General features: G+C 37.6%; 1 protein-coding gene across 12 annotated transcripts in view; it reads left to right on the forward strand.

The window, feature by feature from the left end:
* Positions 1-26144, forward strand: part of NEK1 (NIMA related kinase 1) — a 46375-nt gene that overhangs the window by 3530 nt on the left and 16701 nt on the right. For 7 of the 12 annotated variants that reach the window (XM_080638992.1, XM_080638989.1, XM_080638987.1 and 4 more), the window contains 17 exons: positions 3028-3125; positions 4428-4511; positions 4993-5060; positions 5164-5250; positions 6315-6369; positions 7597-7797; positions 8999-9059; positions 10977-11134; positions 12942-12995; positions 13233-13292; positions 13439-13486; positions 13579-13653; positions 15554-15732; positions 15815-15946; positions 19080-19182; positions 21247-21330; positions 21892-21975. In XM_080638992.1, coding sequence (XP_080495118.1) covers positions 3028-3125; positions 4428-4511; positions 4993-5060; positions 5164-5250; positions 6315-6369; positions 7597-7797; positions 8999-9059; positions 10977-11134; positions 12942-12995; positions 13233-13292; positions 13439-13486; positions 13579-13653; positions 15554-15732; positions 15815-15946; positions 19080-19182; positions 21247-21330; positions 21892-21975 — 1631 coding nt within the window. Of the gene's footprint in view, positions 1-2757; positions 3126-4427; positions 4512-4992; positions 5061-5163; positions 5251-6314; positions 6370-7596; positions 7798-8998; positions 9060-10976; positions 11135-12941; positions 12996-13232; positions 13293-13438; positions 13487-13578; positions 13654-15553; positions 15733-15814; positions 15947-19079; positions 19183-21246; positions 21331-21891; positions 21976-26144 lie in introns of those variants that run through there. The other 5 variants (XR_013958875.1, XM_080638984.1, XM_080638994.1 and 2 more) reach the window with 4 other exon arrangements.

Raw genomic sequence — 26144 nt, forward strand, 5'->3', positions numbered from 1 at the left:
TGTGTATGTTAAATATGAGTACAGTCTAAATTTGAGTATTGATAACCTAGCAAAAGTGATTTTATATCAAAGTCTGATATCTTAGAATGCAGTCTTCAGTAATTGTAATCATATTGCTGCTTTCAGAGCTGGGAAAATAGATGTGACTGTTTATTTCATCAAGCTATGAAGGAAGGAGAATCATAATCCCACATTGCTTTCACTATGAATGTCTTTGGAAATGAGCAGAACAGAAAAAAGATTCCAACAGCCTATCATATAAGTTAAAATATTATTCAAAACCCTATTACTTGAAATACTGTTCAGGGACACTGCTTTCCTTCCTTTCTGCTGACTTTCATATGTCTTTCGGAGGCTTTTGGTTTTTATTTGATTTTCTTTTTTTTTCTTTTTTCCTATTTATTAAATTAGAATTTAATGCCATAGTTTTATTGCATAACCAGAGTCTTCTGCTTTATAAATTCACTCTTCTGTCTTTTCTTTAATAGAACCCTGTTCTTTAAGACTGCCTTTTTCTTTTCTTTGTTGTTCTTACAAGGCAGAGCCTGTAATCTGTAGTTCACAAGACTTCATGTTGGATCTTTATTGCTAAAGCATGTTGACTTTGAACATGCTGATTTGGTTTATAAACGAGAATTATTTCAGCAACAGGTCTGCAAGAAATCCAGGCTCCTATTTTTTAGAATAATACCAATTACAAAGCTTAACCAACCAAGATACAAACCACAGTAAGCAAAAAAAAGAAAAATCCTGGGTTTGTTGTTTTGAAAGACAGATTTCAGAAGCATCCTGTGGGAGTGCGCTTTAAGTGACTTAGAGTTAATTACATCATCTATTTAGATTTTTTTAAGTGCTATTGTGAACTCATAAGAGTTTTTTCTTTTGAGTAGCAAAATTGATTGATTTATGCATTTATTTAGCTCTTCTCAAAATCATTCCTAATATGTGAGTAATGTAGTTCTTGTGGTTTGGTAACTTGCAATTTGCTTCTGCCTAATCTCTCTTTTTCATCAGTAACTGTAAAAGATTGCATTGGAGAGCAAAGCTGTAACTTTGAATGAAATATATATATTCATAACTCCTAGTGGAAGCTTGCATAGGACTCTTGGAAGTTTTCCCAAATTTCACTCAAAAATGACAATTGTTTCCATCTGTCACTGTCTGCTGGAAGTTTAACTGTTCTTCAGTCTCTGAAATGAGCTGTATGTCTGATGTGAGAGTTGATGATTGCCATGTTCTTGCCCTTAGTATGAGTAGTAGTACCTTGTCCAGGTAAAACTCCAAGAAAATTAGGCAAATAGAGGCAGATATCTAAATTAGAAGATAAGATCTCTAGGGTGGGAAATCTATAGGATGTTTGAAAGCACAAGAAGAATGGGTTTATATTGCAGTCAGTGGCGTATTTAATTTCATAGTGGGCATTGATTCAGCAGATGTCATTTTTCTTCTCTCCATAACAAAATAGTCTGATGTTGCCAGAAATGGGAAACTTCTGTTTTACAACTCAAAAAAATAAAAGCATTTTTGCTTCAAGTTATTAAAAAAAAGACTAATAAATGATATCTGAAGCTGCATGTGAAAAGGTTAATTTTTTGTTGCTTTTCTGTGACTGCAGTGAAGATATTAGGAGAGTTATGTTAAAGCTTGTTGTAGTTTTTTTTTTGTTGTTTGTTTTTTGTTTGTTTGTTCATAGAATCATAGAATAGTTAGGGTTGGAAAGGATCATCTAGTTCCAACCCCCCTGCCATGGGCAGGGACACCTCACACTAAACCATGCCACCCAAGGCCTCATCCAACCTGGCCTTGAACACTGCCAAGGATGGAGCATTCACAGCCTCCCTGGGCAACCCACTCCAGTGCCTCACCACCCTAACAGTAAAGAATTTCTTCCTTATATCCAATCTAAACTTCCCCTGTTTAAGTTTGAACCCGTTACTCCTTGTCCTCTCACTACAGTCCCTGATGAATAGTCCATCCCCAGCATCCTTGTAGGCCTCCTTCAGATACTGGAAGGCTGCTATGAGGTCTCCACGCAGCCTTCTCTTCTCCAGGCTGAACAGCCCCAACTTTCTCAGCCTATCTTCATACGGGAGGTGCTCCAGTCCTCTGATCATCCTTGTGGCCCTCCTCTGGACTTGTTCCAACAGTTCCACGTCCTTTTTATGTTGAGGACACCAGAACTGCACACTCTACTCCAAGTGAGGTCTCACGAGAGCAGAGTAGAGGGGCAGGATCACCTCCTTTGACCTGCTGGTCACGCTCCTTTTGATGCAGCCCAGGATACGGTTGGCTTTCTGGGCTGCGAGCGTGCACTGCCGGCTCGTGTTCATTTTTTCATCGACCAACACCCCCAAGTCCTTCTCTGCAGGGCTGCTCTGAATCTCTTCTCTGCCCAACCTGTAGCCATGCCTGGGGTTGCTCCGACCCAGGTGTAGGACCTTCCACTTGGCATGGTTAAACTTCATAAGGTTGGCATCAGCCCACCTCACAAGCATGTCGAGGTCCCTCTGGATGGCATCCCTTCCCTCTGGTGTATCAACCGAACCACACAGCTTGGTGTCATCGGCAAACTTGCTGAGGGCGCACTCAATCCCACTGTCCATGTCACCGACAAAGATGTTGAACAAGACCGGTCCCAACACCGATCCCTGAGGGACACCACTCGTTACCGGTCTCCAGCCGGACATCGAGCCATTGACCCCAACTCTTTGCGTGCAGCCATCCAGCCAGTTCTTTATCCACCGAGTGGTCCACCCATCCAACTGATGTCTCTCCAATTTAGAGACAAGGATGTCGTGTGGGACAGTGTCAAAGGCTTTGCACAAATCCAGGTAGATGACGTCAACTGCTCTGCCCCTGTCCATCAGTTTCGTAGCCCCATCATAGAAGGCCACCAAATTGGTCAGGCAGGATTTCCCCTTAGTGAAGCCATGCTGGCTGTCACCAACCACCTCCTTGTTTTTGTTTTTTTTTGTTTGGGGTTTTTTTGTGTGTTTTTTTTTAAGTACTTTGTGTTTTATTTTACAGAAAATGGCTGTCTCTACATAGTGATGGATTACTGTGAAGGAGGAGACCTATTTAAAAAAATAAATGCCCAGAAAGGAATCTTATTCTCTGAAGATCAGGTAACAGCAAACTTCTGCTGTAGTTTTTTGGTGAATGATAATTTTTCATAAGTTTTCAATTGTTTTGGTCGAGTTTTGGTAGATATGGTTGGTTAATCTAAAAGGAGGTTCTGAAATGTGATTGTTGTTGCCATCAGTCAAAGTAGTCTCTTGGGGCGGGGGGGGGAGGGGAATGTAGCTGAAAATTATAGGCATGTTATTTGGGCTTTTCTATGTGTAAGATGCTCCAAAAAAAGTGGATCTCTTGCAAAGTAAACCAAATCTGAGAAATGAAAAATACTGAAGGACACCATAATTATTTTTAAAACTTTTAAAACTAATATTTTTTTAAGATATAATGGCATGAGGTTTTTGTTTTGTAGTATTGATTTTCATGTATCAGAATTATAATAATATGAAATATAGCAATATGAAGTTGACATGATTCAAAAGTTTATTTTTCCATTAGGAAAAAAAAAATAATATTGTAAGTAGAACAGCAGATTTTCTACAATTCTGGGTATAAAATCATTTGTACTGTGGAAGAATTTGGAATAAATGAAAAGATTTTATGTGCAGTTTTGAGTAAGTGAAAATAGATTATGTAGTGTTCCTCTTTTTTTTTTTTTTTTTTCCTTCTAATTTGGGCTCACTTTTACAAGAAGACCTTAAAGTGGAAAAGTGACAATTACATGTTGTATTTTACTGTAATTTTGACGTGTATGTACTTCTAAGCTGAGAATGTGAAACCGGTATTCATATGGAGAAGTTCTTGCCGTTGGTCACTTCTATATTGTGATTTCTACAAATTTACAAAAAAAAAAGGAGAATTTTGGCTCGTTTATAATATTCTAACTACATGTTGTTTGTTGTTTTTCTCACTGAAATCTGCTTTGTACCTTTTTTCAAAAGGTGGAATTCTTAAAATTATTGTATGATAAAATAGGTGTTGCTGTAGACATCAGCATGGCTTTCTAGAACTGTTGATTAGCTGACTGCAAGAAGGCATGTTGTAATGGTTGCAGCAAAAGTACAATGTTTAAGATGCAAATTCCAAGTTTTAAACATTTTAGTCAATTAAATTCATATTGCAAACTTTTGTTAGGCTTATAGTATATAATGAAACTAGTAGCCTCAGACTAAATATCTAATTTAGTAATATGCACCTTTCATTAAAATGTTTGCATTGTAGTGACAGTACTTTTACATTTTTAATTATTCTATGGTATAAATAAAGTTATAAAACTGATTTTATAAAATATTTATGTAACTGGGTAAGTTTTCAAATAATTACACTGATGTTGTATTTTCTTTTATGTGTAGATTCTAGATTGGTTTGTACAAATCTGCTTAGCACTAAAGCACATACATGATAGAAAAATCTTGCATCGGGACATAAAGTCACAGGTATGTGGGTAACTTTTTTTTTAATTGAATTTACTTCCAAAGTGAATACATTCATATCTTGCTAGTATAAGTTGGCAAATTATGGAAAATAGTCTTTTAACGTAAACCCTTCTAATACTGGAAACACTTTTTTTTCTTCAGAATTGTCTGGAGGAGGTTTATATGATATATGATATAAATATACAATATGAAAAAATGGATGTGGCTATTTGATGAAGCTGCTCGAGTGTTACTCATTTCTGTGTGGGGACAGAAGAGGTCATGTGTTAGAACAGTGTTTAGTGTAATAGTGTTTTCTTTAATTTTGATCAAGTAGCACTAGAGTAAGTCTGGTGTTTCACAGTAGACACTAACACTACTACTGCTAGTGACTTCAGAGTGACTGAATGGTAGAAAACTTTATTTTTTCCGAAACATATTGAGAATGTAAAGCGTGCAATTGTATGAATGTTTTAATTCTTCTTAAAATTTGTATATCAAGAATATATTTTTAACCAAAGATGGAACAATACAACTGGGAGATTTTGGGATCGCCAGAGTTCTTAACAGGTAACTCATTTTCAATGCAGTTTTCTCTGACTTAATTTAAATTGCTTTGATCTGTGCATATCACGTGAGTTAACTAGTTAACATTCATTCTTACTTTTTTTAGTACTGCAGAATTGGCTCGCACTTGCATAGGAACACCATACTATTTGTCGCCTGAAATATGTCAGAACAAACCTTACAACAATAAAAGGTACTAATAAGCATGTAATGAAACATTTTTGGTCAGGAGAAGAAAGTGAGTTCTAGAAATAAGAAGCTGTTTCACCATGGTGAACAGTTATTAGTTCATCTCTTAGCCAAGAAGGTACCAAGACTCATTGCACAAGAGAGACCTTAGTAGGTATGTGCAGTACAAAGCAGTATGATGCAGAGATGACTTAGCTTAATGCTTTGAGTTCTAGATCTAGCCGTGTTTTTAATTATGGCTCTGCTTTTGCCTAGCTATTTGTGCTGCCTTAATTTATGCAGTACAAATGTGATACTGTTATGGATGAAATCAGAAACACAGTAATTGGATTCTCAGAGCATATGCATAGATAGGTGGCTCAGCTTGCTACAGGTAACAAAGTCATACTGATACCTGGCTTATGTTTGCTGTCCTGGCAGTAGGCTATATCTGGTAACAGTGTCCCTTACATTTTAATGTAATTAAAATGGTCATTATCAAGTTAGCCTTACACTCCACCAAGTTGCTGCGTCTATTGCTGTGAGTGACTTAGACTAATTTCCGTTGGTTTCTTAAGAGATACAAATTACATTTCCTTGCCCCTTTAATTTCTTCATGGGATTTATTATCCAATTGCATTCTAACCAAATTCTGTAATCCTATAATAAGTGAGGATAAAGTAAGTCAGTGTTAAACAGAGGAAATTGACTTTGAGAATTGCATTTGCTGAATTAGGTGGCGAGTTTTGTTTGGGTTTTTTGTTTAATTCAAAGATCTTAGACAAGTGTATATATTTAAAGAAAAAAGCCTTTGTTTGTATTTTGTCTGAGTTCTGTGATTGATATGGTTCAGATGAAAAGGCCTAAATGAAATCTGAAGCCAGAATATCCTCATCTGGTTTTCAGTTGGCCTTATTTTTTGGTGGTTGAATTCTTTTTTTGCTTGGGGGATGGAAGATGCATGTACAAAGGAGCTTTTGCATACTCAAAATACAACCTTTTCCTTTTCAAAGATAGACTTCACAGGTGTAAGTTGCTTGGCAATATTATATCAATAAGTAATTCTTATGATACATTCTCTTGATTTAGTGATATCTGGGCCCTTGGTTGTGTTCTCTATGAAATGTGCACACTTAAACATGCGGTGAGTAGAAACTTCTTGATTTCAAACCGAATATTTTTTCTTGATATTATGCAAATGTATGTCAGTTAATGAAAGGCTTTTGTGGTGGCTGTTTAAAATAATCTTCAACATTTCGATCTCCTCTTCCTATCCTGACCAACATTTTCCATCTGTGTTTTGGTTTACACTGATCTCTTCAGAAATCTTAGCATTGTATACTTTGTTCACGATTGTAGGTTTTTAATGAACTGTATTAGCTGAGTAAGTTGTTTGGTATTATAATAAATGAATGGATAGTGTTCCTTTCTTTCAAGAAAGTTGACATTTTCATTGAAAATCTGAATTTGGAGTGTCAGCTTTTGTGCAGGTGGATTAATGCATTTCTGTTTAGAACAGAAATAGTTCTTAGACAATATCCCAAGCTCAGAGGGTTGGCTTTTGTTTGGTTTCCATTTTGTTTTTCTGTGTGTGTGTGTTGTTTTGAAGACTGTATCTTTATCATACATTTTCCAGTTAGGAAGGAAAGGAAAAAAAAAATTGTCCTTTTTTTTTTTTTTTTTTTTTAATGTTTTGTTTCAGGTTTTTTTGGGGAAGGGTATTTTTATTAAAAGAAAAAGATTATAATGACATGAAAATCAGGAAGGATTTAATGTCTAACTTCCGTAATTTCTTATTGCTTGCTCTTTTCTGTGGCAGCAATGCTAACAATGTTTCCTTTCTGTGAGTTGATGGCGATAGGTTGTTTTCTGTGAGCTGGGTGATAGGCGCTGTTTTGTTTCATTGTAAATAAGAATTGAAATCGTGGGTTCTGTTCGGATTCCTTTGGGTTTTACACTGAATGAATGTTAATGCTGTACATTCTTTCAGTTGAAACGTGGCTTCTAAAAAGGTCAGAAGGCATGTGATGGTTGAAAGTTTTTTGGGAGAGGAGATCAAGCAGAGAATATAATTATTGTATTGTTAATTACATATCATTGTCAGTCTAGATCTGAAGGGAAATATTTATTTGTTAGCAAAATGTATATCTCAGTGACATATCTATTATGATGTATTTTTAATCGGAATACTTGGCAGCAGGTTATTTTAAACTGCTGATATAAACTGTTCATGGTCTTGAAAATTCGTTTTGACATGTTGAGGCAAACATACCTTTTTGGTTTTGTTTTCCTCATCATCTTTATGGCTGGCTTGCATTTAGATAGACAGTAAGTAAAATGCAGTCACTGTTTTCTTTCTTGCGTGATACAGTTTGAGGCTGGTAACATGAAGAACTTGGTACTGAAGATAATATCTGGACCTTTTCCTCCTGTTTCTACACATTATTCGTATGACCTACGTAATTTGCTGTCACAGTTATTTAAAAGGAATCCTAGGAACAGACCATCAGTAAACTCCATATTGGAGAAAAATTTTATAGCCAAACGGGTTGAAAAATTTCTCACACCACAGGTATGGAGTTAGTTTTAATTCTAGTTTTGCTAAAGGACTGCTCTTTATTCTAATGTTAATATACAACATAAGAAATTGTAGTAATGGTATTCCCAAGAGCTTTTATAGGGATGCTTTAGGTTGAGGAAAGAGTTTTACTATGAACTGTAAAGAAAAATCTTAAATTATTTAAGTATGTAGACAGAGAAAGAACAAGGAGGAAATGAATGCAAAAGCAGATCTCAGTAAGCATGAAGAATTCTAATGGATTCTAACTCAACACTAAAGTGGTTTCACAAGAATGCCATATATAGTTGGATCAGTAAGAAATTTCACAGGTCTGCTACATGGTGCAGAAAGCATCAACTTTGTTTTATTCTAAATCTTCCTCCTTATATTCAGTCATACCGCACTTACAATGGTATTATCATTTGCTGTCCTTGTGTGTTTCTCCGCAAAATCACATGTGGCATTCTAGACCTGTCACATTGCATCTCAGTCATCTTTTTCCACGTTGTGTTTGTTATTTTACTGCAGCTTTTCAATACTTTTAATTATGTTTGAGCCTTTTTCATTTCTACTTGAAAAATGAAACTCTTGAGAATTATACTCTCAAGGTATTGCATGCAGAACTGCCTACAGTATTTGAGATGGTGGCCTGATAATGTTTGGTCTTTGTCTAGACTTCGAGTAAGGCTATTTTCCACACTTTATTGTGCTGTTTCGATATGCCTGATAGCATGCCCTCTCTGTTGTTCTTAGATATCTCTATAGTCATCTTCCCATCTTGAAAAGGATAGAGAAACTTTAAAACTGCAAACATTTTTAAAGGACTGTTTTTTGACACAAGCTGAGAAATTGAACTTTGGCAACTATACAGAAATCTAAAATGTACTATGCGTAAAGCTATGTTGATACATTAACTTTGTTCTAGATTCTTAGCTAACTCATAAATGGGGTAACACACCAGCTAGAAGTCAGACTAAATCAGTTTTTTAATTATTTGAGTAAATACACCAAAAATGTTTGAAAACACTGAATCCCGCTTCCTTTTCATGTTTGTGATACTAAATTGAATACATAAGGTTGAGTATTCATTTGAATTTAAGATACAGTAAATGCTATTAGATGCTTACTGGGAGTGGCACATTTCTCTGAAAATGTGTTCTTCCTATCTTCAGCCATAAGTACTGTTGGCTAACAACTTCAACTCTTTGTTTAGCTTATTGCAGAAGAATTCAATCACAAAATCTTCCAGAAGTTTGGTCAACATGCTGCACCAGGTAAGTAAGTGTGTGAAGTGCTTTTGCTTTTAGCACTGGCAAGACAGTGTATGTGGTTTTGTTTTTCCTTTTGCTTTTGGTGTGTTCTTGTACCTGATTCTAGAAGTTTCAGGAAGAAAGAGAAGCAATTTACCTCCCTCCCTTGGGGAGCTGGGTGTATGTAGGGTACAAATGATAACTATGGTCCTGTAATATTTTAGTTGAGCTTTTTCCTCTTGCAGTATGCTATACTTCCAGAGTTTAAGGGGATAGTGAACACCACAAATACACAAAATAATTTGTCTTGCTATTGAGCGTTTATTTCCCCTTAGTAATGAGAAATGGATGATGAGAAATACCATTTCCTCCAAAAAGGTGAGAGGTTTTGTTAGAGATTCCTGGATTAAGCCCTGACTTCAGACCGAAGCAGCAGAATTTCTGCTACTGGTAGGAAATCAGATAGTGGTTCATTTTGTCAATATGGTCTTACCTTACTTCTTTTCCTGGATTTTTTTCCCTTTTTTCATTTTATTTCCTCATAATTACTTGAAGTTGTGGCAAGTGCTTTGGTGTCTTTTAATAATGTTCTGTGTTTCACTGCTGTCATTCCATTCTGTAGATTTCTGCTAACACAGAATTAAATCCACAATATTGGCATATTTTCAGGAACTCTACAGGAAAAACTTGATCCCTGAAAGCCACTGAAGCTCTACCAGAACTCATCTTTTGCTGACATTAGTGTTACAGTCCAATGTTTTTAGTGGTGGGAAACCTGTCCCTCCATTCTGTTAGGAAAACTTTTCCCTATGTCCATGACAACTGTATAAATATAACTGTAAATATAACTGTAAATATAACAAGGGAAAGTGTAGAGTCCTGCATCTGGGCAGGAACAACCCCAGGTTCCAGTATAGGTTGGGGAACAACCTGTTAGAGAGCAGTGTAGGGGAGAGGGACCTGGGGGTCCTAGTGGACGGCAGGATGACCATGAGCCAACACTGTGCCCTTGTGGCCAAGAAGGCCAATGGCATCCTGGGGTGTATTAGAAGGGGGGTGGTTAGTAGGTCGAGAGAGGTCCTCCTTCCCCTCTACTCTGCCCTGGTGAGACTGCATCTGGAATATTGTGTCCAGTTCTGGGCCCCTCAGTTCAAGAAGGACAGGGACCTGCTGGAGAGAGTCCAGCGCAGGGCAACTAAGATGATTAAGGGAGTGGAGCATCTCCCTTATGAGGAAAGGCTGAGGGAGCTGGGTCTTTTTAGTTTGGAGAAGAGGAGACTGAGGGGTGACCTTATTAGTGTATATAAATATATAAAGGGGGAGTGTCACAAGGATGGAGCCAGGCTCTTCTCAGTGGCAAACAATGATAGGAGAAGGGGTAATGGGTACAAACTGGAACACAAGAGGTTCCACTTAAACTTGAGAAGAAACTTCTTCTCAGTGAGGGTGACGGACCACTGGAACAGGCTGCCCAGGGGGGTTGTGGAGTCTCCTTCTCTGGAGACATTCAAAATCCGCCTGGACACATTCCTGTGTAACCTCATCTAGGTGTTCCTGCTCCGGCAGGCGGATTGGCCTAGATGATCTTTTGAGGTCCCTTCCAATCTCTAGCATACTGTGATACTGTGTATGATAGAACATGGAAACTGAAATAAACTTCAGTTCTCCAGTTTGAAGTGTTGAGAATGAAAGGCTCAGGAATTGTGTTTCGCTGTTATCAAGCATGAAATTAAGACAAGCTGTTTTGGACAGCTGGGTGTATTGCACTTATGCATCAGCTGATGTCAATGAAATGTTAGCAGTTTGCACATTTTCCTCCAGCTTTGCTTTTCCAAGACCTTGGGACAAGGAAATATGGTACACTGGCTAGCCTGGATTGCTGTAAAAGAGAGTTGGGATTTTTTTGTTTGTTGTTTTATTTTTGTTTTCTTTTTATTTTAGCTAAAAGGCCAGCTCAAGAACAAATACTGGCTTCAGTCGCACCAGCTCAGAAAATTACCAAACCTGCTGCTAAATATGGAGTGCCTTTAGTGATGAGGAAGCCTTGTGATGTACCTAAAAAGCCTATTGATAAGAAGCCATTGGCTAAATCTAGGCAGGTAAGAAGCTAAATTACTTAAACTGTTTTGCTCATACTTTATTTAAATGCTATGAAAGTATTATGTATTCCTTTTCAAAATGTATTTTATGTGGGGACATGCATCTGCAGAAGAAGTAGTAGTAGTTCAAATGCTTGGTTTGCTTTATTACTGTTTTTTGTTTATTGATTTGGTTTTGTTTAGCTGGGTTTAATAGAATAACTTTCATGTACTGCTGCCTTTGCTTTGGGTTTTAATTCCACTGCTGAATTAGATGTGCTTTGCATGTTTTCATTTCCTTTGTTGGTGTTGACCACTCCAAGAAATGTGGAAAGTCTGTCAGGTATACCAAGATCATTGACACTGGATTAAGAATCTTTGCATTTTCAAAAAATAGAAAACATTTTCAGCCAGACAAATTGTGTAATTGGAAGAGGAGTTTCCCAGATTTAATTTCATGAACTAATGAGAAATAGTCTTCCATATACCTTCTTATGGTATTTTCAGTCTTTCTTCCAGTCATTTTATCTGTGGTACTTATTACATAAAACTCTTCTTTCGCCCTTCCCATGGCACTTTGAGCAACATAATACTAATATCTCTATGCATCTGTCAGGTTTGACAGGTGGATAGAAAATCTGAGTTATAAATTATCCTTGAGGTTCACAAATTATTGGAGGTTTAGGGAAAAGCTCATTGATCACCAAGCTTTATTGGCTTGTGATACACAATTTGAAAAAGCAAGAAGGTAACAGAATTCTTGTGTGTGTTTATGAGACTGAGATTTTTATGTTTTAAGGCTTGGTTGTGCAACTGTCTGCTAGTCTGCTGCGCTTTATAATCAGTGTCACCAGCCAACACTGATACAGCTTGCACAGAGACTCAAAGTGGCAGGGTAGAGACTGAGGAAATATCCTCTTGCTGCATCTAAGAAGTCAATAATGATGCAATTTTAAGACAGTGTGTGTGTGGATGGTACCTAGTGACAAGGGATAAGATGCAGGATAGAAATAATGGCTATAGTGTAATAAAAATTTTCTTCTCTTTGCTATTGTTCCAGAGTAGTTTGAGCTTGCAGATCTCAACTGGCTTTTCAGAGGAGCATGTATTAATCATCTCCTGTATTTAGTGATATTACATTAAATTGTTGTAGTTGAACTATGTTGACTTAAGGCTCTAAAGGCTTCTGTCTTCTGATATATTTAAAGCACTTGTTTGATAGGATTTTAGGTTGCCAGGAGAAAATATTATGAACCTTTCTGTGTTTCTGTGTCAGGAAAAAAAAAAAAAAAGGGTTATAATATTAACTATCACTGTTTTGAGAAGATTAGAGGTAAGCAGCATGGTTTATTATGTATAGCTGCTTCTTTGTATCAGGTATTCAATAGTGGCTGCATTCTCCTCTTCCATAACTAGTGAGAATGTTGATTAGAGTTACCCAAGTGGAAGAGCCTAATGATAATGTAATAAATCTGTTCTTTAAATAAGAGAATCTTAAAATCTGGGGACCTTCAAAGACTTATAATGGGAAAAGATTGTCTTGCAGAATGGTATGGCTGGAGAAGAAAAATTAAGACAAAACAGAGTTAAAAATTACTGCCTTCAGCTTTTTAGGCATAGCTTTTAGTAGAGGATGAGCAAGTACAGTAGTGTTTACCTCTATATCTTAACAGTCCTTTTAATTTAAAACCTCCTGAGTAATTATTTTAAACCCCATTTTGGACACACTAAGTTGTGGGTTTAAGATACAATTTTACTTTTTCTGATGACAATTTTTCTTGCATTCTGGCATCATGCCGTCTAATTTGAAGTTTTACCTTTTATTCAGGCCTTTCCAGTGAAGAAAATGAATCCAGGAGAAGAAAGGAGGAAAATGTTTGAGGTAGCATGAAATTATCTGTTAATTTTCAAACTAAGCAAAAGTTAAGTCCAGAGCAAGAATGACAAAGTAAAACCTTCAAACCTTTCCTCCTTATCTATCTTTTCCAAACATTATGTAACAGTACTTTTCTTAATCTTCATGGACATATACCAGCAGTTGGAGCACTAACCTATCTTGATAGAGACTTGACAGATCATGGCTCAGTAATAAATACCAAATTATATGCTTATTTTTCAGGAACCTTCAAAAAGGAAAAGGTTAGAATTGCCTGAAAAAGAAAAACGCCAGAGAGATCAGGTAGAGAAGATTCTTGAGACTTTCTTTTTCCACCCATAGTAATTTTAATGAAATACCTTGTGGTGTGATGTGTTATCTGTTGTGTAAGAATATGGAGTAGTTCAATTTCCCAGTTACTAAAAGTGTTTAATCCTTACACATTGCAGATCAGTTTACCGAAGGCAGATGAAATGAGAAGATCAGAAAAAGAAAGGGTAAAAAATGTTTAAAATGCGTTAATAGTGAAGTTCAATTTTTACCTAGTGATTCCTTGAATTTTGTTTTCCTGTACTGTTTTCTTCTTCAGATGGAACGAATAAACAGAGCCAGGGAACAAGGATGGAGGAATGTGCTTGGTTCAGGTGGAAGTGGTGATGTTAAGGTTGGCAGCAGATGCAGAAATGTGGTGTAGTCTGATCCCCCACCTTTGGTTATCTGGCATGGTCTTCTCTTTTCAGAAAGATCTGCTCTTGGAGGTCAACTCTTGGGGCTGCCCATTATTCATCTGTGGATAATTTAAGAGAAACTGTATAACAGATTCTCTTCCCTGTCTTTTTGGAGATAATGTGCAATTTTCATTTTTAATACTTACTAAATTTATGAATCTCTTATCTTTCTGTCAGTAATGGTTTTCTTTCGCCACTTTCTTTTGTCCACTTCTGCTTTTGCTACTTTTCCTGTGCTGAATCTGTGCATGAACAGCTTTTTTCACATTCAAGTTTGTTCTTGAATTCTTTTATTGAAATCTTTTTCCAGGTTCTCATCTTATGATAATAGCCTCTTCCCCAATATTAAACACCTGCTTCTAAGAATTCTTTATTATTTAGCAACACAAGTTGTTGGGGAGGGGGGGGGAGTGTGAGGTGGTGGTGTGTGTGGGGAAAAAAAAAAAAATCATAAGTAAATCTAATTCTTGTTTTCTGGAAGCAGTGAACTCTTTAGCTGTTCACTTACTACATAATTTAATCTGATTCCTATGACGGTTTCTTTTGTTGCCTGTTCATGTGTGTCATAGTTTCATGGGAACGTAACTGTTCTGTCTCCTGAAGTTAGTTGAACATAAAGGTCTGAGTATGTTCATCAGACAGAGCCAGTGCAGAAATTGCAAGTATTGCTGTGTAAATCTGTCTGACAATAGAAGGAGGATTAAAACACAACTTTTTGTTGTGGTGGTAGGGAGTCTTGCAAAAATAGTTGGCCTTTGCAGGTTTAGTAGGGCTTTTGTAAAAAAACTCTGAGCAGTAGAGTCAACATGAATAGACATTTTATTTTCTGTTCGTTGTACAAGAATATGAAGATTACATTTATCAGGTTTCAAGAGTTGCTTATTAAATATATTATTTCAAAATAGACATCATCTTTAGATGTGTGCAACACATCACATAATAAAGCATAGTTAAAAGCAGACTTAAGCATACCAGACTTTAAAAACTACCAGGTGCCGACTTAATGAAAAGTCAAAACCTGTCATTTGATTCCTATGCCATCCTTCTCTTTCTCAGGATAAAACTGTCAGGCCCCAATACAAGCTTCCATACAACACAGTAGACGAGCATTGTCACATTTGGATGAGAGCTATGTATGTTCCTGAAAACAATCGTGTTTCTATTATATGTGTCATAGAGAGCTATTGATGGGTGTTGAGCAACTGAAACTCAGAATGTGAGCTAGATTCCACTCTCAAATATAATCTGTTCAGGAACTTCTAAGTAGGCAATTGTAAACCTGTCACATCTGCACTCACCTGTTTGAATTTATTTAAAATACTTTAGAACACACCGGAAGGCACATTGACACTATTGTTCAACCAAATTCCATAGATTCACTACCATGGGCTATTCGACCACTTCCTTCAGGTGTAAAGGAAACATTTTTATGCATGTGCTGACAACCTTAGCTTTATTTTGCCAGTTTCACATTTTCTGCATCCATCCTCGGCTACTACTCTACACAGCTGCTTGCAACATGTTTTTTATTATTTTCACATGAAGATTCTGTAGGAATTCTAATTCTTTGAGCATGACAGATAATTTGCATGAAACATCTTAATTCTGGTGATAAAACCAAATTTTACATTGGTAATGATGGTGATCCTCAGATAAATCTGCACTTAATGCCACTCGCCAACCTGAAAGTGTACTTAACTGTTTCCAGCTTTATGGAAAAAATGGGGTTTTGTTGCGGAACATGTTAATGTTTTTATTCTGACAGTGAATTGAAACTTGGAAGGGCTTGTTAAAACTAGCATTTAAGATTTCCACCCTACCCCTTTTGATTTTCAGGCACCGTATTATGGCGGTGGAGGTGGTGTTGGTCCATCTCCAGTGTCTTCCAGAGGACAGTATGAACACTATCATGCTATTTTTGACCAGCTGCAACAACAACATGAAAACATTAGAGTAGCTGAAGAGAGGGAAGCCAAATTCAGGGCGCGACTACAAGGCCGGGAAGTTTTTGAGAGGTACGGCTGCATTCCATTGGAAGTTGCATGTGGTCTGCTTCAGATGAAAGTAATGAAAGTTGCTGTACATATTTATCTACAGAGGAGTTCCACCTGGAATACGTCCAGGAGTTTCTAAGGGGCCTGCAGGTCATCACCATTTACCTGATGCTGGTGCAGTTAGGAAAAAAATGAAAAGATTGAAGGAGGTGTCTAAACAAGCCAATGCAAACAGGTTGGACTGTGATAATCCGTATGTCCCTATGTGTTAGATTCTTGTTCTGTGTCTTGTTTCATTTAGTAGTCGAACATGTTTCCAAATTACTTTTAGCCATTGGTACTGTGCTGTCTGTGTGTTATAATCCCCTGCAGACCGCAATTCTTCTAGAAACAATGGAAACCTTGGCTTCCTCAGTAATGGAAAAAATGGATTACTATAAACTGTAACTAAGCTAGATCTCAGCCAGAATTCTTGGCTTAATGCAGTTGCGGATAACATCATAAGCCTCCTCCTTTGCTTTTTTCATAGTTCCACTTTTTGTGTTACCTGCCAAGATGCTTCCATCTCATGCTAACTGCCTTCTCTACATCTAAGTGTTTGACTGTCTAGCACAGAAGAGTGTCTAGAATGCTCGCGGAATTGTTAGGTACTGCTTATTTATCATTGGAAAACTCCTAGGAGTTTTCCTCGTTGAAATGCAAATGTAAAGTGTTAGAATGGGGTGCAGCTTCCAGTTTGGTGATGCTTATTCTTTGCAGTTACTATAAACTGAGTATTTTATATATAAAAGGGTAGCAAATGAGCGTTGGGTTGTTTTTGTTTTGTTTTAATTATTTAATTCTTTTAAGTAGCTTCTTCAAAATTTCTTTGGCCTTCTCTTGGATCTATTAATAATTGCCCAAAGAACTGTGTCCATGCTTGTGATCAGTAAATGGGAAAATATATTCTTTTTCTAGAAGTTTAATTCATGAGTGTTACTAACTTTCCTAGAGGGACAAATTTTCTCATGCATTATTTAAACTTCTGAAAATCCAATGAATTGTAGGGAGAAAGATATGTAGGAAGAAATAGATTGAGATAATATTAAGAAAAGGAAGTGCCCAAAGAAAATATTTATTCTTCTAAACTAATTTGATTCAATTTTATGTTTTAATATGATATATTTTGCCTTTGTAGATATTTTTCTATTTTAAAATTTATGGTAATAGCACATTTAACACCAGTGTTACAGTTTTGCAAGCTACAAGGTATATTTTGGTTTTTGTAGTCATTTGGGCTGTTGAGAGCCAAGTAAAATTCCTCCTGGTAAAACCCAGTACTGGAAGATGTATTTTACCAGCTGATGTAAATGCCTGTTTCCATCCTCCTATTTATTCTCAGTGCTTGGCACAAAGTGCCACAGTTTTATTTTTTATTTTTTCTTATATTTATAAACTGGATTACCTTTAGCCTTAAATTGAGGTGCTGTTTCTTGGCATTTAAAATGCGGTATTTGTACTTTATCATTATCTAGAAGCCATTTCATTCTTACAGCTAGGTTAGTAGTACTTCTCTCCTGCATTTTATTCTTTCAGCTGGAGATCGAATATGAGGATAAGCATTCAGGATGTTTACCTCACAGAATATAAATGACTGCAACTTTGTTAAGGAGAAGTAATTTAGAGTGTATGTTAAAGAAGTGGAGAAATCCTCAAGTTGCAATCTTTCTGAGCACACTACCACAACTAATGTAGAGCTAAGGATATTCAACATCAGCAATCTTAAAAAAAATGTGTCTCGGACAGAAATGCAGCCCAGAAGAAATCTACTTGAAATGTTTTAGCAAAATGAGTCACTCGGCTTCAGAGTAGAGAAAACCATTTTCATAAAATTTAGTTGAAATAAGTTTTTCCTGTGAATTTGGTTTGAGAGAAATAGCTTTGAGTAGTTTTGCTCTGGAAGCACCTCTCCTGAAACTTTGTAAGCTAAACTTCAACTATTATGATGTGGGTTCAGGCAGATTTCAGTATTCAACAGTTGAGTTCATATGCAGTTAGAATAAAAATCTTGTGTTGAGTCAAATGCAAAGATTATCAAGTGTTTGTTTCATTACCAGTACCACCACAGGGATCATCTTGCCTTTTTGGAGGAGCTACAGTGTTTATTCTATTGCATCAAAGTAGTTTTGTCTCTGTCTACCTCTTAATGAACTGAAGCATGTGAAAACATTTCATTTCCTTGTTGCTTGGAGGAGTGATGAGGGGAGAGAAAAAACAAGATGCAAGGATATCTAATTAGTGTGCTAATTCATTAATGAATTACTAGCAATAGCTCCTTTTTTCCAAAACGATTCTTTCTTTAACTGTCTCAGCCTGATGGGTTATTGCTATCAGCTTATTCCAGTTTCTTACTGCCTGTTGCTGGACTCCCTCAGTCAAACAGGGCCAGGGGAACTTTGGAAAGGGGATTGCCTCATCATTCTACCATCGGTTATAGTATTTTACACAATTTCAGTGTTGTTTGTTTGGGGTTTTTTGTTACTTTTTGGTTTTGTTGGGTTGTTTTGGGTTTTTTTTTCAATTTATTTATTAGAAAGGTTTCTCAGAGTTCACTTGTAACCAGTTTGTCAGAAACTGCTTCATCTACAAAACAATCCTATGTATGTACTAAGAGACTTGCCAGATGCTCAGTTACAGTAACTGAGCATAGCCTTCTTGTCTAGCCAGACAGGTCCTTGACCTGGGGTGGAACATGTATAAAAAGCCATCTTGTTCTAGCTAATCCTAAGGTTGGAAAATTCCTTCGCCATATCTTTAAAATCAAACAAAAATCCCTCCAATATGCATCCTGCCCCCCCCCCCCAAAGGAATTGCTGGAACACTCTGAGAATACTAGCACTGTACTAATTACTTAAGTGGTAGAAGCCTTTAGTCCAAACGTAGGTCAATCTTGAAAGACTGCTGTAGTATTGACTACATGATTGGTTCATGTGATGAATTCTTGCTCATTGATGAAGGAAACATGGAAGAAGTAATCTTTTTTCACAAATTATGACAATAATGAAACAAGCTGAGACATTTTCAGAAATAATCACACTGAGATTGTGGTTTGGCTTTTGGTTTTGGCTTGATGACCAGGGTCTAGAAGGACAACATGATGTTCTGTTGTTTGTTTGTTAAAATTGTTCTTCTAACTTATTTGAGCCTATTTTCCTCCATTTTGAGGAAGTCTGGCTTGTATTTTGCCTGATGAAAGGCATTTTTTGAAGATGCCTTACTTATAGAAAGTTACTCTTTTTTTGTGTGTGTCCTAATTACAATAAATGTGGGTGAGGGTTGAGTGTCGTATTTCAGAGCCGTTCATCTTGCTATGTGTTGTAATTACTCAGGCATAAAGGATGGATAGCTGCAGATAGAGCAAAGCAAGTTGAAGAATTCTGGCAACGAAAGAGAGAAGCCATGGAAAACAAAGCTCGAGCTGAGGGACATATGGTATGGAATCTGGTCTTCCTATATGTATTACTGTTTCAGCATGCTTTATGAATCTTTGAAGTAGCATAATAACTATGAAATGCTGGCTGAATAGTTTCCTTAAGTACTAAAAAAAAAAAAAAAAAAAATAATGGAAGGTAAGTTTTTTTGCATTGTTACTGATTTTACTAAAATGCTACTGTGCAGTACATTTCTCATTACTGTAAACTTACTAAGAAAGGAAATTACTTTGGTTTTGCATGTGTCTAACTTGATATTGTGAATTTTAGAAAGTAATTTTTTTTTTCTGTTCATAGCTTTAAAGTTTGATTAAAATTAAACTTCATGTATTCGTCAGTAGCTTGAACCTAAAATGAATTTTGATTAAACTGATGCATTAGTGTGTTCTACAAAAACACATTCTATTAATTACGAAGGTATAAAGACACCTATCTTTATCAAGGTTGATATTTCTAAAACCTTTACTCTTTAGAGATTAGCTAGTGGACAGTGTCACAAAATGTTCTTTCTTCTTATGCTTGCAATTCTAAATTCAGTATTCCTTTAGGAAGTTTTTTTTGCAGAAAAAAATACCTTGGAAATGACTCATTCGCACTAGGACTTTGTGTGATTGAACTGGGTGTTTTCGTAATGTGGAGAGTTCTGCTTTTTGAGTGCATCTCCACACTGTTCTTATAGAACCCAGTCACAATACCACTGTTAGCTGCTGAAATTAAACTGACAATGCTGGCATTGCAGTGAGATGAGACTGACCTCAGACGTATAGTAGCATCTTCTGAGTTACAGCTGAGTCTCAGATCATGATTTTCAGCCAGGTCTTTGTTTCAGGGATTATTTCACTTCCAGTAAGCAATTCTTAGATACTTTGATTCACTGCTTTGATGGTGAAGTATTCTGATAATAGTATAGATGTTGCAAAGAATAAATCTTCCACTTCAAAACTGGTTCTGTTTTTTTAAAAACTTCCAACACCAGTAAATTTGAAAAAATAAACAATTATTTTAAAGACTGCCTCGTTAGGTGAGTCCTTAGTAGTACCTGCTTCCATTTGGCTCTTGACTTTGTTGGCATGAATATAAATGTACAAGATCGATCAATGCAAGAAACTCAAGTATTCAGGTTAATGTTTCTTGTGTTTCTCCAATATATCCAACTGAGCCCACATGTTTTAGTTTTTCCTGGCTGCTGTAATAAAACAGGGAGGTTACTGACCAGTTGTAAAGTAAATTCCAGATGTTTGACACAGCTGGTAGGCAGGGTTCCAAATTCATGTACTATCATTTGCCATTGATAGCAGAAGTTCTTAGCAACTTCATTCTATTTGTGAAGGAAAATGGTTTGACTAGTTGGCAGTACTTCTCATGTAGGGATGGGCCTATTGCCTAGACAATGATGATCTGAGAGGAGAAATTAGTAGGAATCATCAATTAATATGCAGCTGTTTGTTGTAAAAAGATGTAAGTCAAATGACTTGCACTGAGTTACCCTGCTTCTGTTGCATATAGTTGCTATCAATTTTAATTTTCAAGTGGCAGTCTAAAGTTTGACTCAGTAATTGTGTTAATGATACTTTCAGTCATCTGTTCTTGAGACAACTAGTGATTTAATTGGCTACTCACTATAGCTGTGTGGCATTGCAAGATGTGGAGTCTTGGTATTTGAAAACTTTTAATATAGGCAGATGAGTAAAAATTTACAATCTACAGAAAGAAAATCAGTTCCAAAAAAAAACCCAAAATCTTGCTTCCACTTTCTTTCTTTTTAAGAGCAGTGATATAAATCTCCATCAGTTTGATGAAAATACCTAAAACAACTTGAATGCTAAAATGAAGAACAATGAGTTGACCTCAGCAGAGCTAGTTAGCTTTTGTAAAGCTCAGGAACATGCATTAAAAATAAAAAATAAACCCAAATACTTTCTAAAAAGGTGAATATGGAAAATATTGCTTTCCATCTTGTATGATTTGATGGATTTGGTTTCTTATAAGTGAACAGTTACTGGATAAAGCAGATAGTTTTACTGCTCCAGCCACCTTAAATTTGATACCATTAAATGGCAAACAGGGTACACTGCAAAACGTGGCAGATATCTATGGAGGCAGGCCCTTTTCTGCAAGAGGAAGGAAATCCAGAAACAAGGAGGAAGAGGTATGCTTGCCGCATGTTTGCCACTTTGCTCGTCACACAAATAGCACTATTTTGACCTTGACTGTGCCTAGTTTCCCTGCATGGTTCCATCTGTGTAACAAAATCAAAGGACTTCATAAATTCCTAGGAAATACTTTACCATATGAAGTTCTAGAGTTCAGGTGTGTTTGTGTTGGTGTGTTTTGGCGTTTTTCAGTTTTTTTGATTCATCAAGTTGTCTGCATCAGTCTGTCTCAGAAAGTTTATTGAATGTGCATACATACAGATATGACTTGGTATATCTTAACCCTGTTGTGATAAATATAACCATTCTTAGCCTTCAATGATAGAAAATGAAATTATAGCTTCAAACTGGGAAACATACATTCCAGTTTTCTTTATTTTCATTAGATGAGAATTTTCCCAGAGATTATTAAATGCTAATATGGTGAGGGTAATAGTATGGGGTTGGGTTTTTTCCATCCATCTTGGGTTTTTTTGTGGAATTTTATGTATTTTTAAGTTAACCATACTAGGGACAGTTTCAGTGTAACTGAAACTTAATTCCATTCTTTGCCTTAGGAGTATTTGGCAAGATTAAGACAGATTCGGCTACAAAACTTTAATGAACGTCAACAGATTAGAGCAAAACTTCGTGGAGAAAAGGTTGGTTTGAAAAATAATCTTTACTTATGGAAGGTGGCTGTGGGATGTATTCTTTTATTTCTGAAGGAAGGCTTTTCTCATAGGCAGTTTTAGATATATAGACATTTTTTTGACATGTGATTCTGTTCCACACTTTCATCTCTTCTTGCAGAATATGCAAAATCTGTTCGTTATTTCAGTGATGGGGGTGCAACTTCAGTGCTTCTAAACTAACAATGTTTTAAAACCAAGACAACAGAAGGCTACATCTGAATTTTACACTTAAATTTCTCATCAAACCAGCACATTTATATTTATTTGCTTGTAGTTAAAGGAAATTCTTTAGAATTCACTTTTTGACAATGCTCGCACAGAACGTGTATGAAACAATTCTTTTTATGTATTCTGTAGGTGGTGTGTTGAAGTTGGACACTGCTGGCATGGGCTCAGTTTAATTAATACACTTTTATCAAACCTCACTCTTCTGAAATATGTTCATAATAAAACAAAAATAATATTTTCACAAAGTACATTCAGAACAAGCACTACTTAAGGTGTCAAATGAGTAATCCTGGGCAAACTCGGAAGCATTCCATTTACTTGTTTAAAAAGGTTTCATTTGAGGGTCAATCTGTGTAGTCAATACAGTCCAGAGTTTGTTTCCATCTTTTCATTAACTTGCTATATGATCTTCTACTCCTGTTTGTTCTTCCCCTTCCCATCTGTTTATCTTAATAGAGTGTTTGATTTTCTCAAGTGATTTCCTGCTACATATATTCACATTCTACTTTGTGATTTAAAATAAGAGAAATGTTCCTGCCCTACTTTCCCCCGCCCCTTTAAGCACCCATATTAAGTGCTTTCATGTATCTTATGCATAGTAAGTAGACATAGAAAGCAAGAGCATGCCCAGTACTATTCTGTTTCTTTGCATCACTGTCCCAGCTAAACAGAGTTCTGCCTTGCTATAGGTTCTGGAGGGGTTTTTAATGCTAAAATAATCTGGGAGGTTTGTGTATTACTGACTTTTTCTCTGTGTGTCTCACTGATGAGACGCAACAGAGTCAAACTCAATCTCTTGATTGAGGTGCAAAAATTCTTTAGTGCATCAAAGAGGAACCCATGTCCCTTTAAATGTAAAAAGAATGATCCAGAGCAAGAGTCATGTATGTTTCTACCTGAGAAGACTATATAAACTTCATAAGATATCCTAGTGGCTAAGTCTGTCATGGGACCAACATGGGCTGTTCTCCTAAGTTTGTCTTAAGGAGCATGAGAAAAATCAAGGTGTTGTGAGTCTATGAAATTACTGTAGAGGCTGTGAAGTTTATCACTAGTACTGACTCATATAAGATGCTAAGCTGATGCACCATAAACCCATGCTTAATCTTAATTTCCCTCTAAACAAGCTTTCTAAATAGTTTTTATTTTAAATAAAAGGTCTGCACAAGTTGGTCACGAGCAATAAAAACCTCGTGTCAGAACCTCTGTGTAGCTCTGTCGGTCTATCCTGTAAGTAGGAATATGCAGAAGCCATGGAAAGAAGGAAGAGAAATTGAAAACAGAGATTTCAGAGGTAGATCTTATATAGTCTTATTTGTTACCATATTCCTCCCTCACCCGTGCCACCTTCTTTGGAGCACATACAGTGGAAGAAGCTGGAATTACAAAGCATCAAACTTTCTTGTACACCTTATCTGCAGGGCATGCAACAGTAATGAGGGATGGTAGGTGAGACCCCAGCATTGTTAGGTCGTTTCCTTTGCAACATTAGGCACATTACTTTATTCTTGGCTTGTAAAAGCTTCATATCTTTTAAAACTACCACCCCAACCCACACCCCATCAGAACTAACCAAATAAATTAAAAACTCCCACAAATCTCAAAGACAAAGTTCTGTCCAAGTAGACATTCCATTTGGGTGAGGAGTTACCTTATGAAATCATGACCTGTGTTTGTCAAAGTCAGTCTAAATGATCTAAGTATCACAGTATGTTAGAGATTGGAAGGGACCTCAAAAGATCATCTAGTCCAATCCCCCTGCCGGAGCAGGAATACCTAGATAAGGTTACACAGGAATGTGTCCAGGCGGGTTTTGAATGTCTCCAGAGAAGGAGACTCCACAACCCCCCTGGGCAGCCTGTTCCAGTGTTCTGTCACCCTCACTGAGAAGAAGTTTCTTCTCAAGTTTAAGTGGAACCTCTTGTGTTCCAGTTTGTACCCATTACCCCTTCTCCTATCATTGTTTGCCACTGAGAAGAGCCTGGCTCCATCCTCGTGACACTCCCCCTTTATATATTTATATACACTAATAAGGTCACCCCTCAGTCTCCTCTTCTCCAAACTATAGAGACCCAGCTCCCTCAGCCTTTCCTCATAAAGGAGATGCTCTACTCCTTTAATCATCTTAGTTGCCCTGCGCTGGACTCTCTCCAGCAGGTCCCTGTCCTTCTTGAACTGAGGGGCCCAGAACTGGACACAATATTCCAGATGCGGTCTCACCAGGGCAGAGTAGAGGGGAAGGAGGACCTCTCTCGACCTACTAACCACCCCCCTTCTAATACACCCCAGGATGCCATTGGCCTTCTTGGCCACAAGGGCACAGTGTTGGCTCATGGTCATCCTGCCATCCACTAGGACCCCCAGGTCCCTCTCCCCTACACTGCTCTCTAACAGGTTGTTCCCCAACCTATACTGGAACCTGGGGTTGTTCCTGCCCAGATGCAGGACTCTACACTTTCCCTTGTTATATTTCATCAAGTTATTCCCTGCCCAACTCTCCAGCCTGTCCAGGTCCCGCTGGATGGCAGCACAGCCTTCTGGCATGTCAGCCACTCCTCCCAGCTTAGTGTCATCAGCAAACTTGCTGATAGTACACTCAATTCCCTCATCTAAATCATTGATGAATATATTAAATAATACTGGTCCCAATACTGACCCTTGAGGCACTCCACTAGATACAGGCCTCCAACTAGACTCCGCCCCATAGACTACAACTCTCTGGCTTCTCTCCTTCAGCCAGTTCGCAGTCCATCTCACTACCTGATCATTCAGACCACACTTCCTCAATTTAGCTATGAGGATGCTGTGGGAGACTGTGTCAAATGCTTTGCTGAAGTCAAGGTAGACCACATCCACCGCTCTGCCATCATCCATCCACCGTGTTATTTCCTCATAAAAGGCTATGAGGTTGGTCAAGCATGACTTCCCCTTGGTAAAGCCATGTTGACTGCCCCTCATAACCCTCTTATCCTTGACATGCCTTAAGATGGCATCAAGGATAAGGTGTTCCATCACTTTCCCAGGGATGGAGGTGAGGCTGACCGGTCTATAGTTACTATATAGGTCTATAGTTACTCTCATTAGTCCTCCTTCTTGCCCTTTTTGAAGACTGGAGTGACATTTGCTTTCCTCCAGTCCTCAGGCACCTCTCCCGTTTCCCAAGACTTGGTAAAGATGATGGAGAGTGGTCTAGCAATGACTTCCGCCAGTTCCCTCAGCACCCGCGGGTGCATCCCATCTGGACCCATGGATTTATGGATGTCCAGATTGCTCAACTGGTCTCTAACCCATTCCTCATTGACTAAGGCAAACTGCTCCAGTGACCTGGCTTCATCTGAGGTCTCAGGAGTACAGGGCTCTTCAGGACTGCCTCTGGCAGAGTAGACAGAGACAAAGAAGGCATTGAATAACTCTGCCATCTCTGTATCTTCTGTCACCAGGGCACCCATCCCGTTCACCAGTGGGCCAACCTTGCCTCTGGTGTTAGTTTTATCAGCTATGTATTTGAAAAAGCTCTTTCTGCTGTCCTTGACCCCTCTGGCCAGATTTAATTCTAAGGAGGCCTTAGCCATCCTAGCTGCCTTCCTACATCCTCTAGCAGCAGCCTTATTTTCCTCCTGAGTGGCCAGCCCCTCCTTCCATGACCTGTAAACTCTCCTCTTCCACTTGAGCATACCCAGCAGTTCCTTATTTAGCCACGCAGGTCTCCTGGCCCTCTTCCTTGACTTCCTACATGTCGGGATGCTCTGCTCTTGAGCTCGGAATAAGCAATTCTTGAATGTCAGCCAACTGTCTTGGGCCCCTTTACCTCCAAGCAGCCTTGCCCATGGGATTTCCCCTAGCAATTGCTTGAAAAGGCCAAAGTTTGCCCTGCTAAAGTCCAGGGGTGCAATTGTACTTGCTATTCT

Source organism: Psittacula echo, assembly GCF_963264785.1.
Source record: "Psittacula echo genome assembly, chromosome: 1".
NCBI lineage: Eukaryota > Metazoa > Chordata > Aves > Psittaciformes > Psittacidae > Psittacula > Psittacula echo.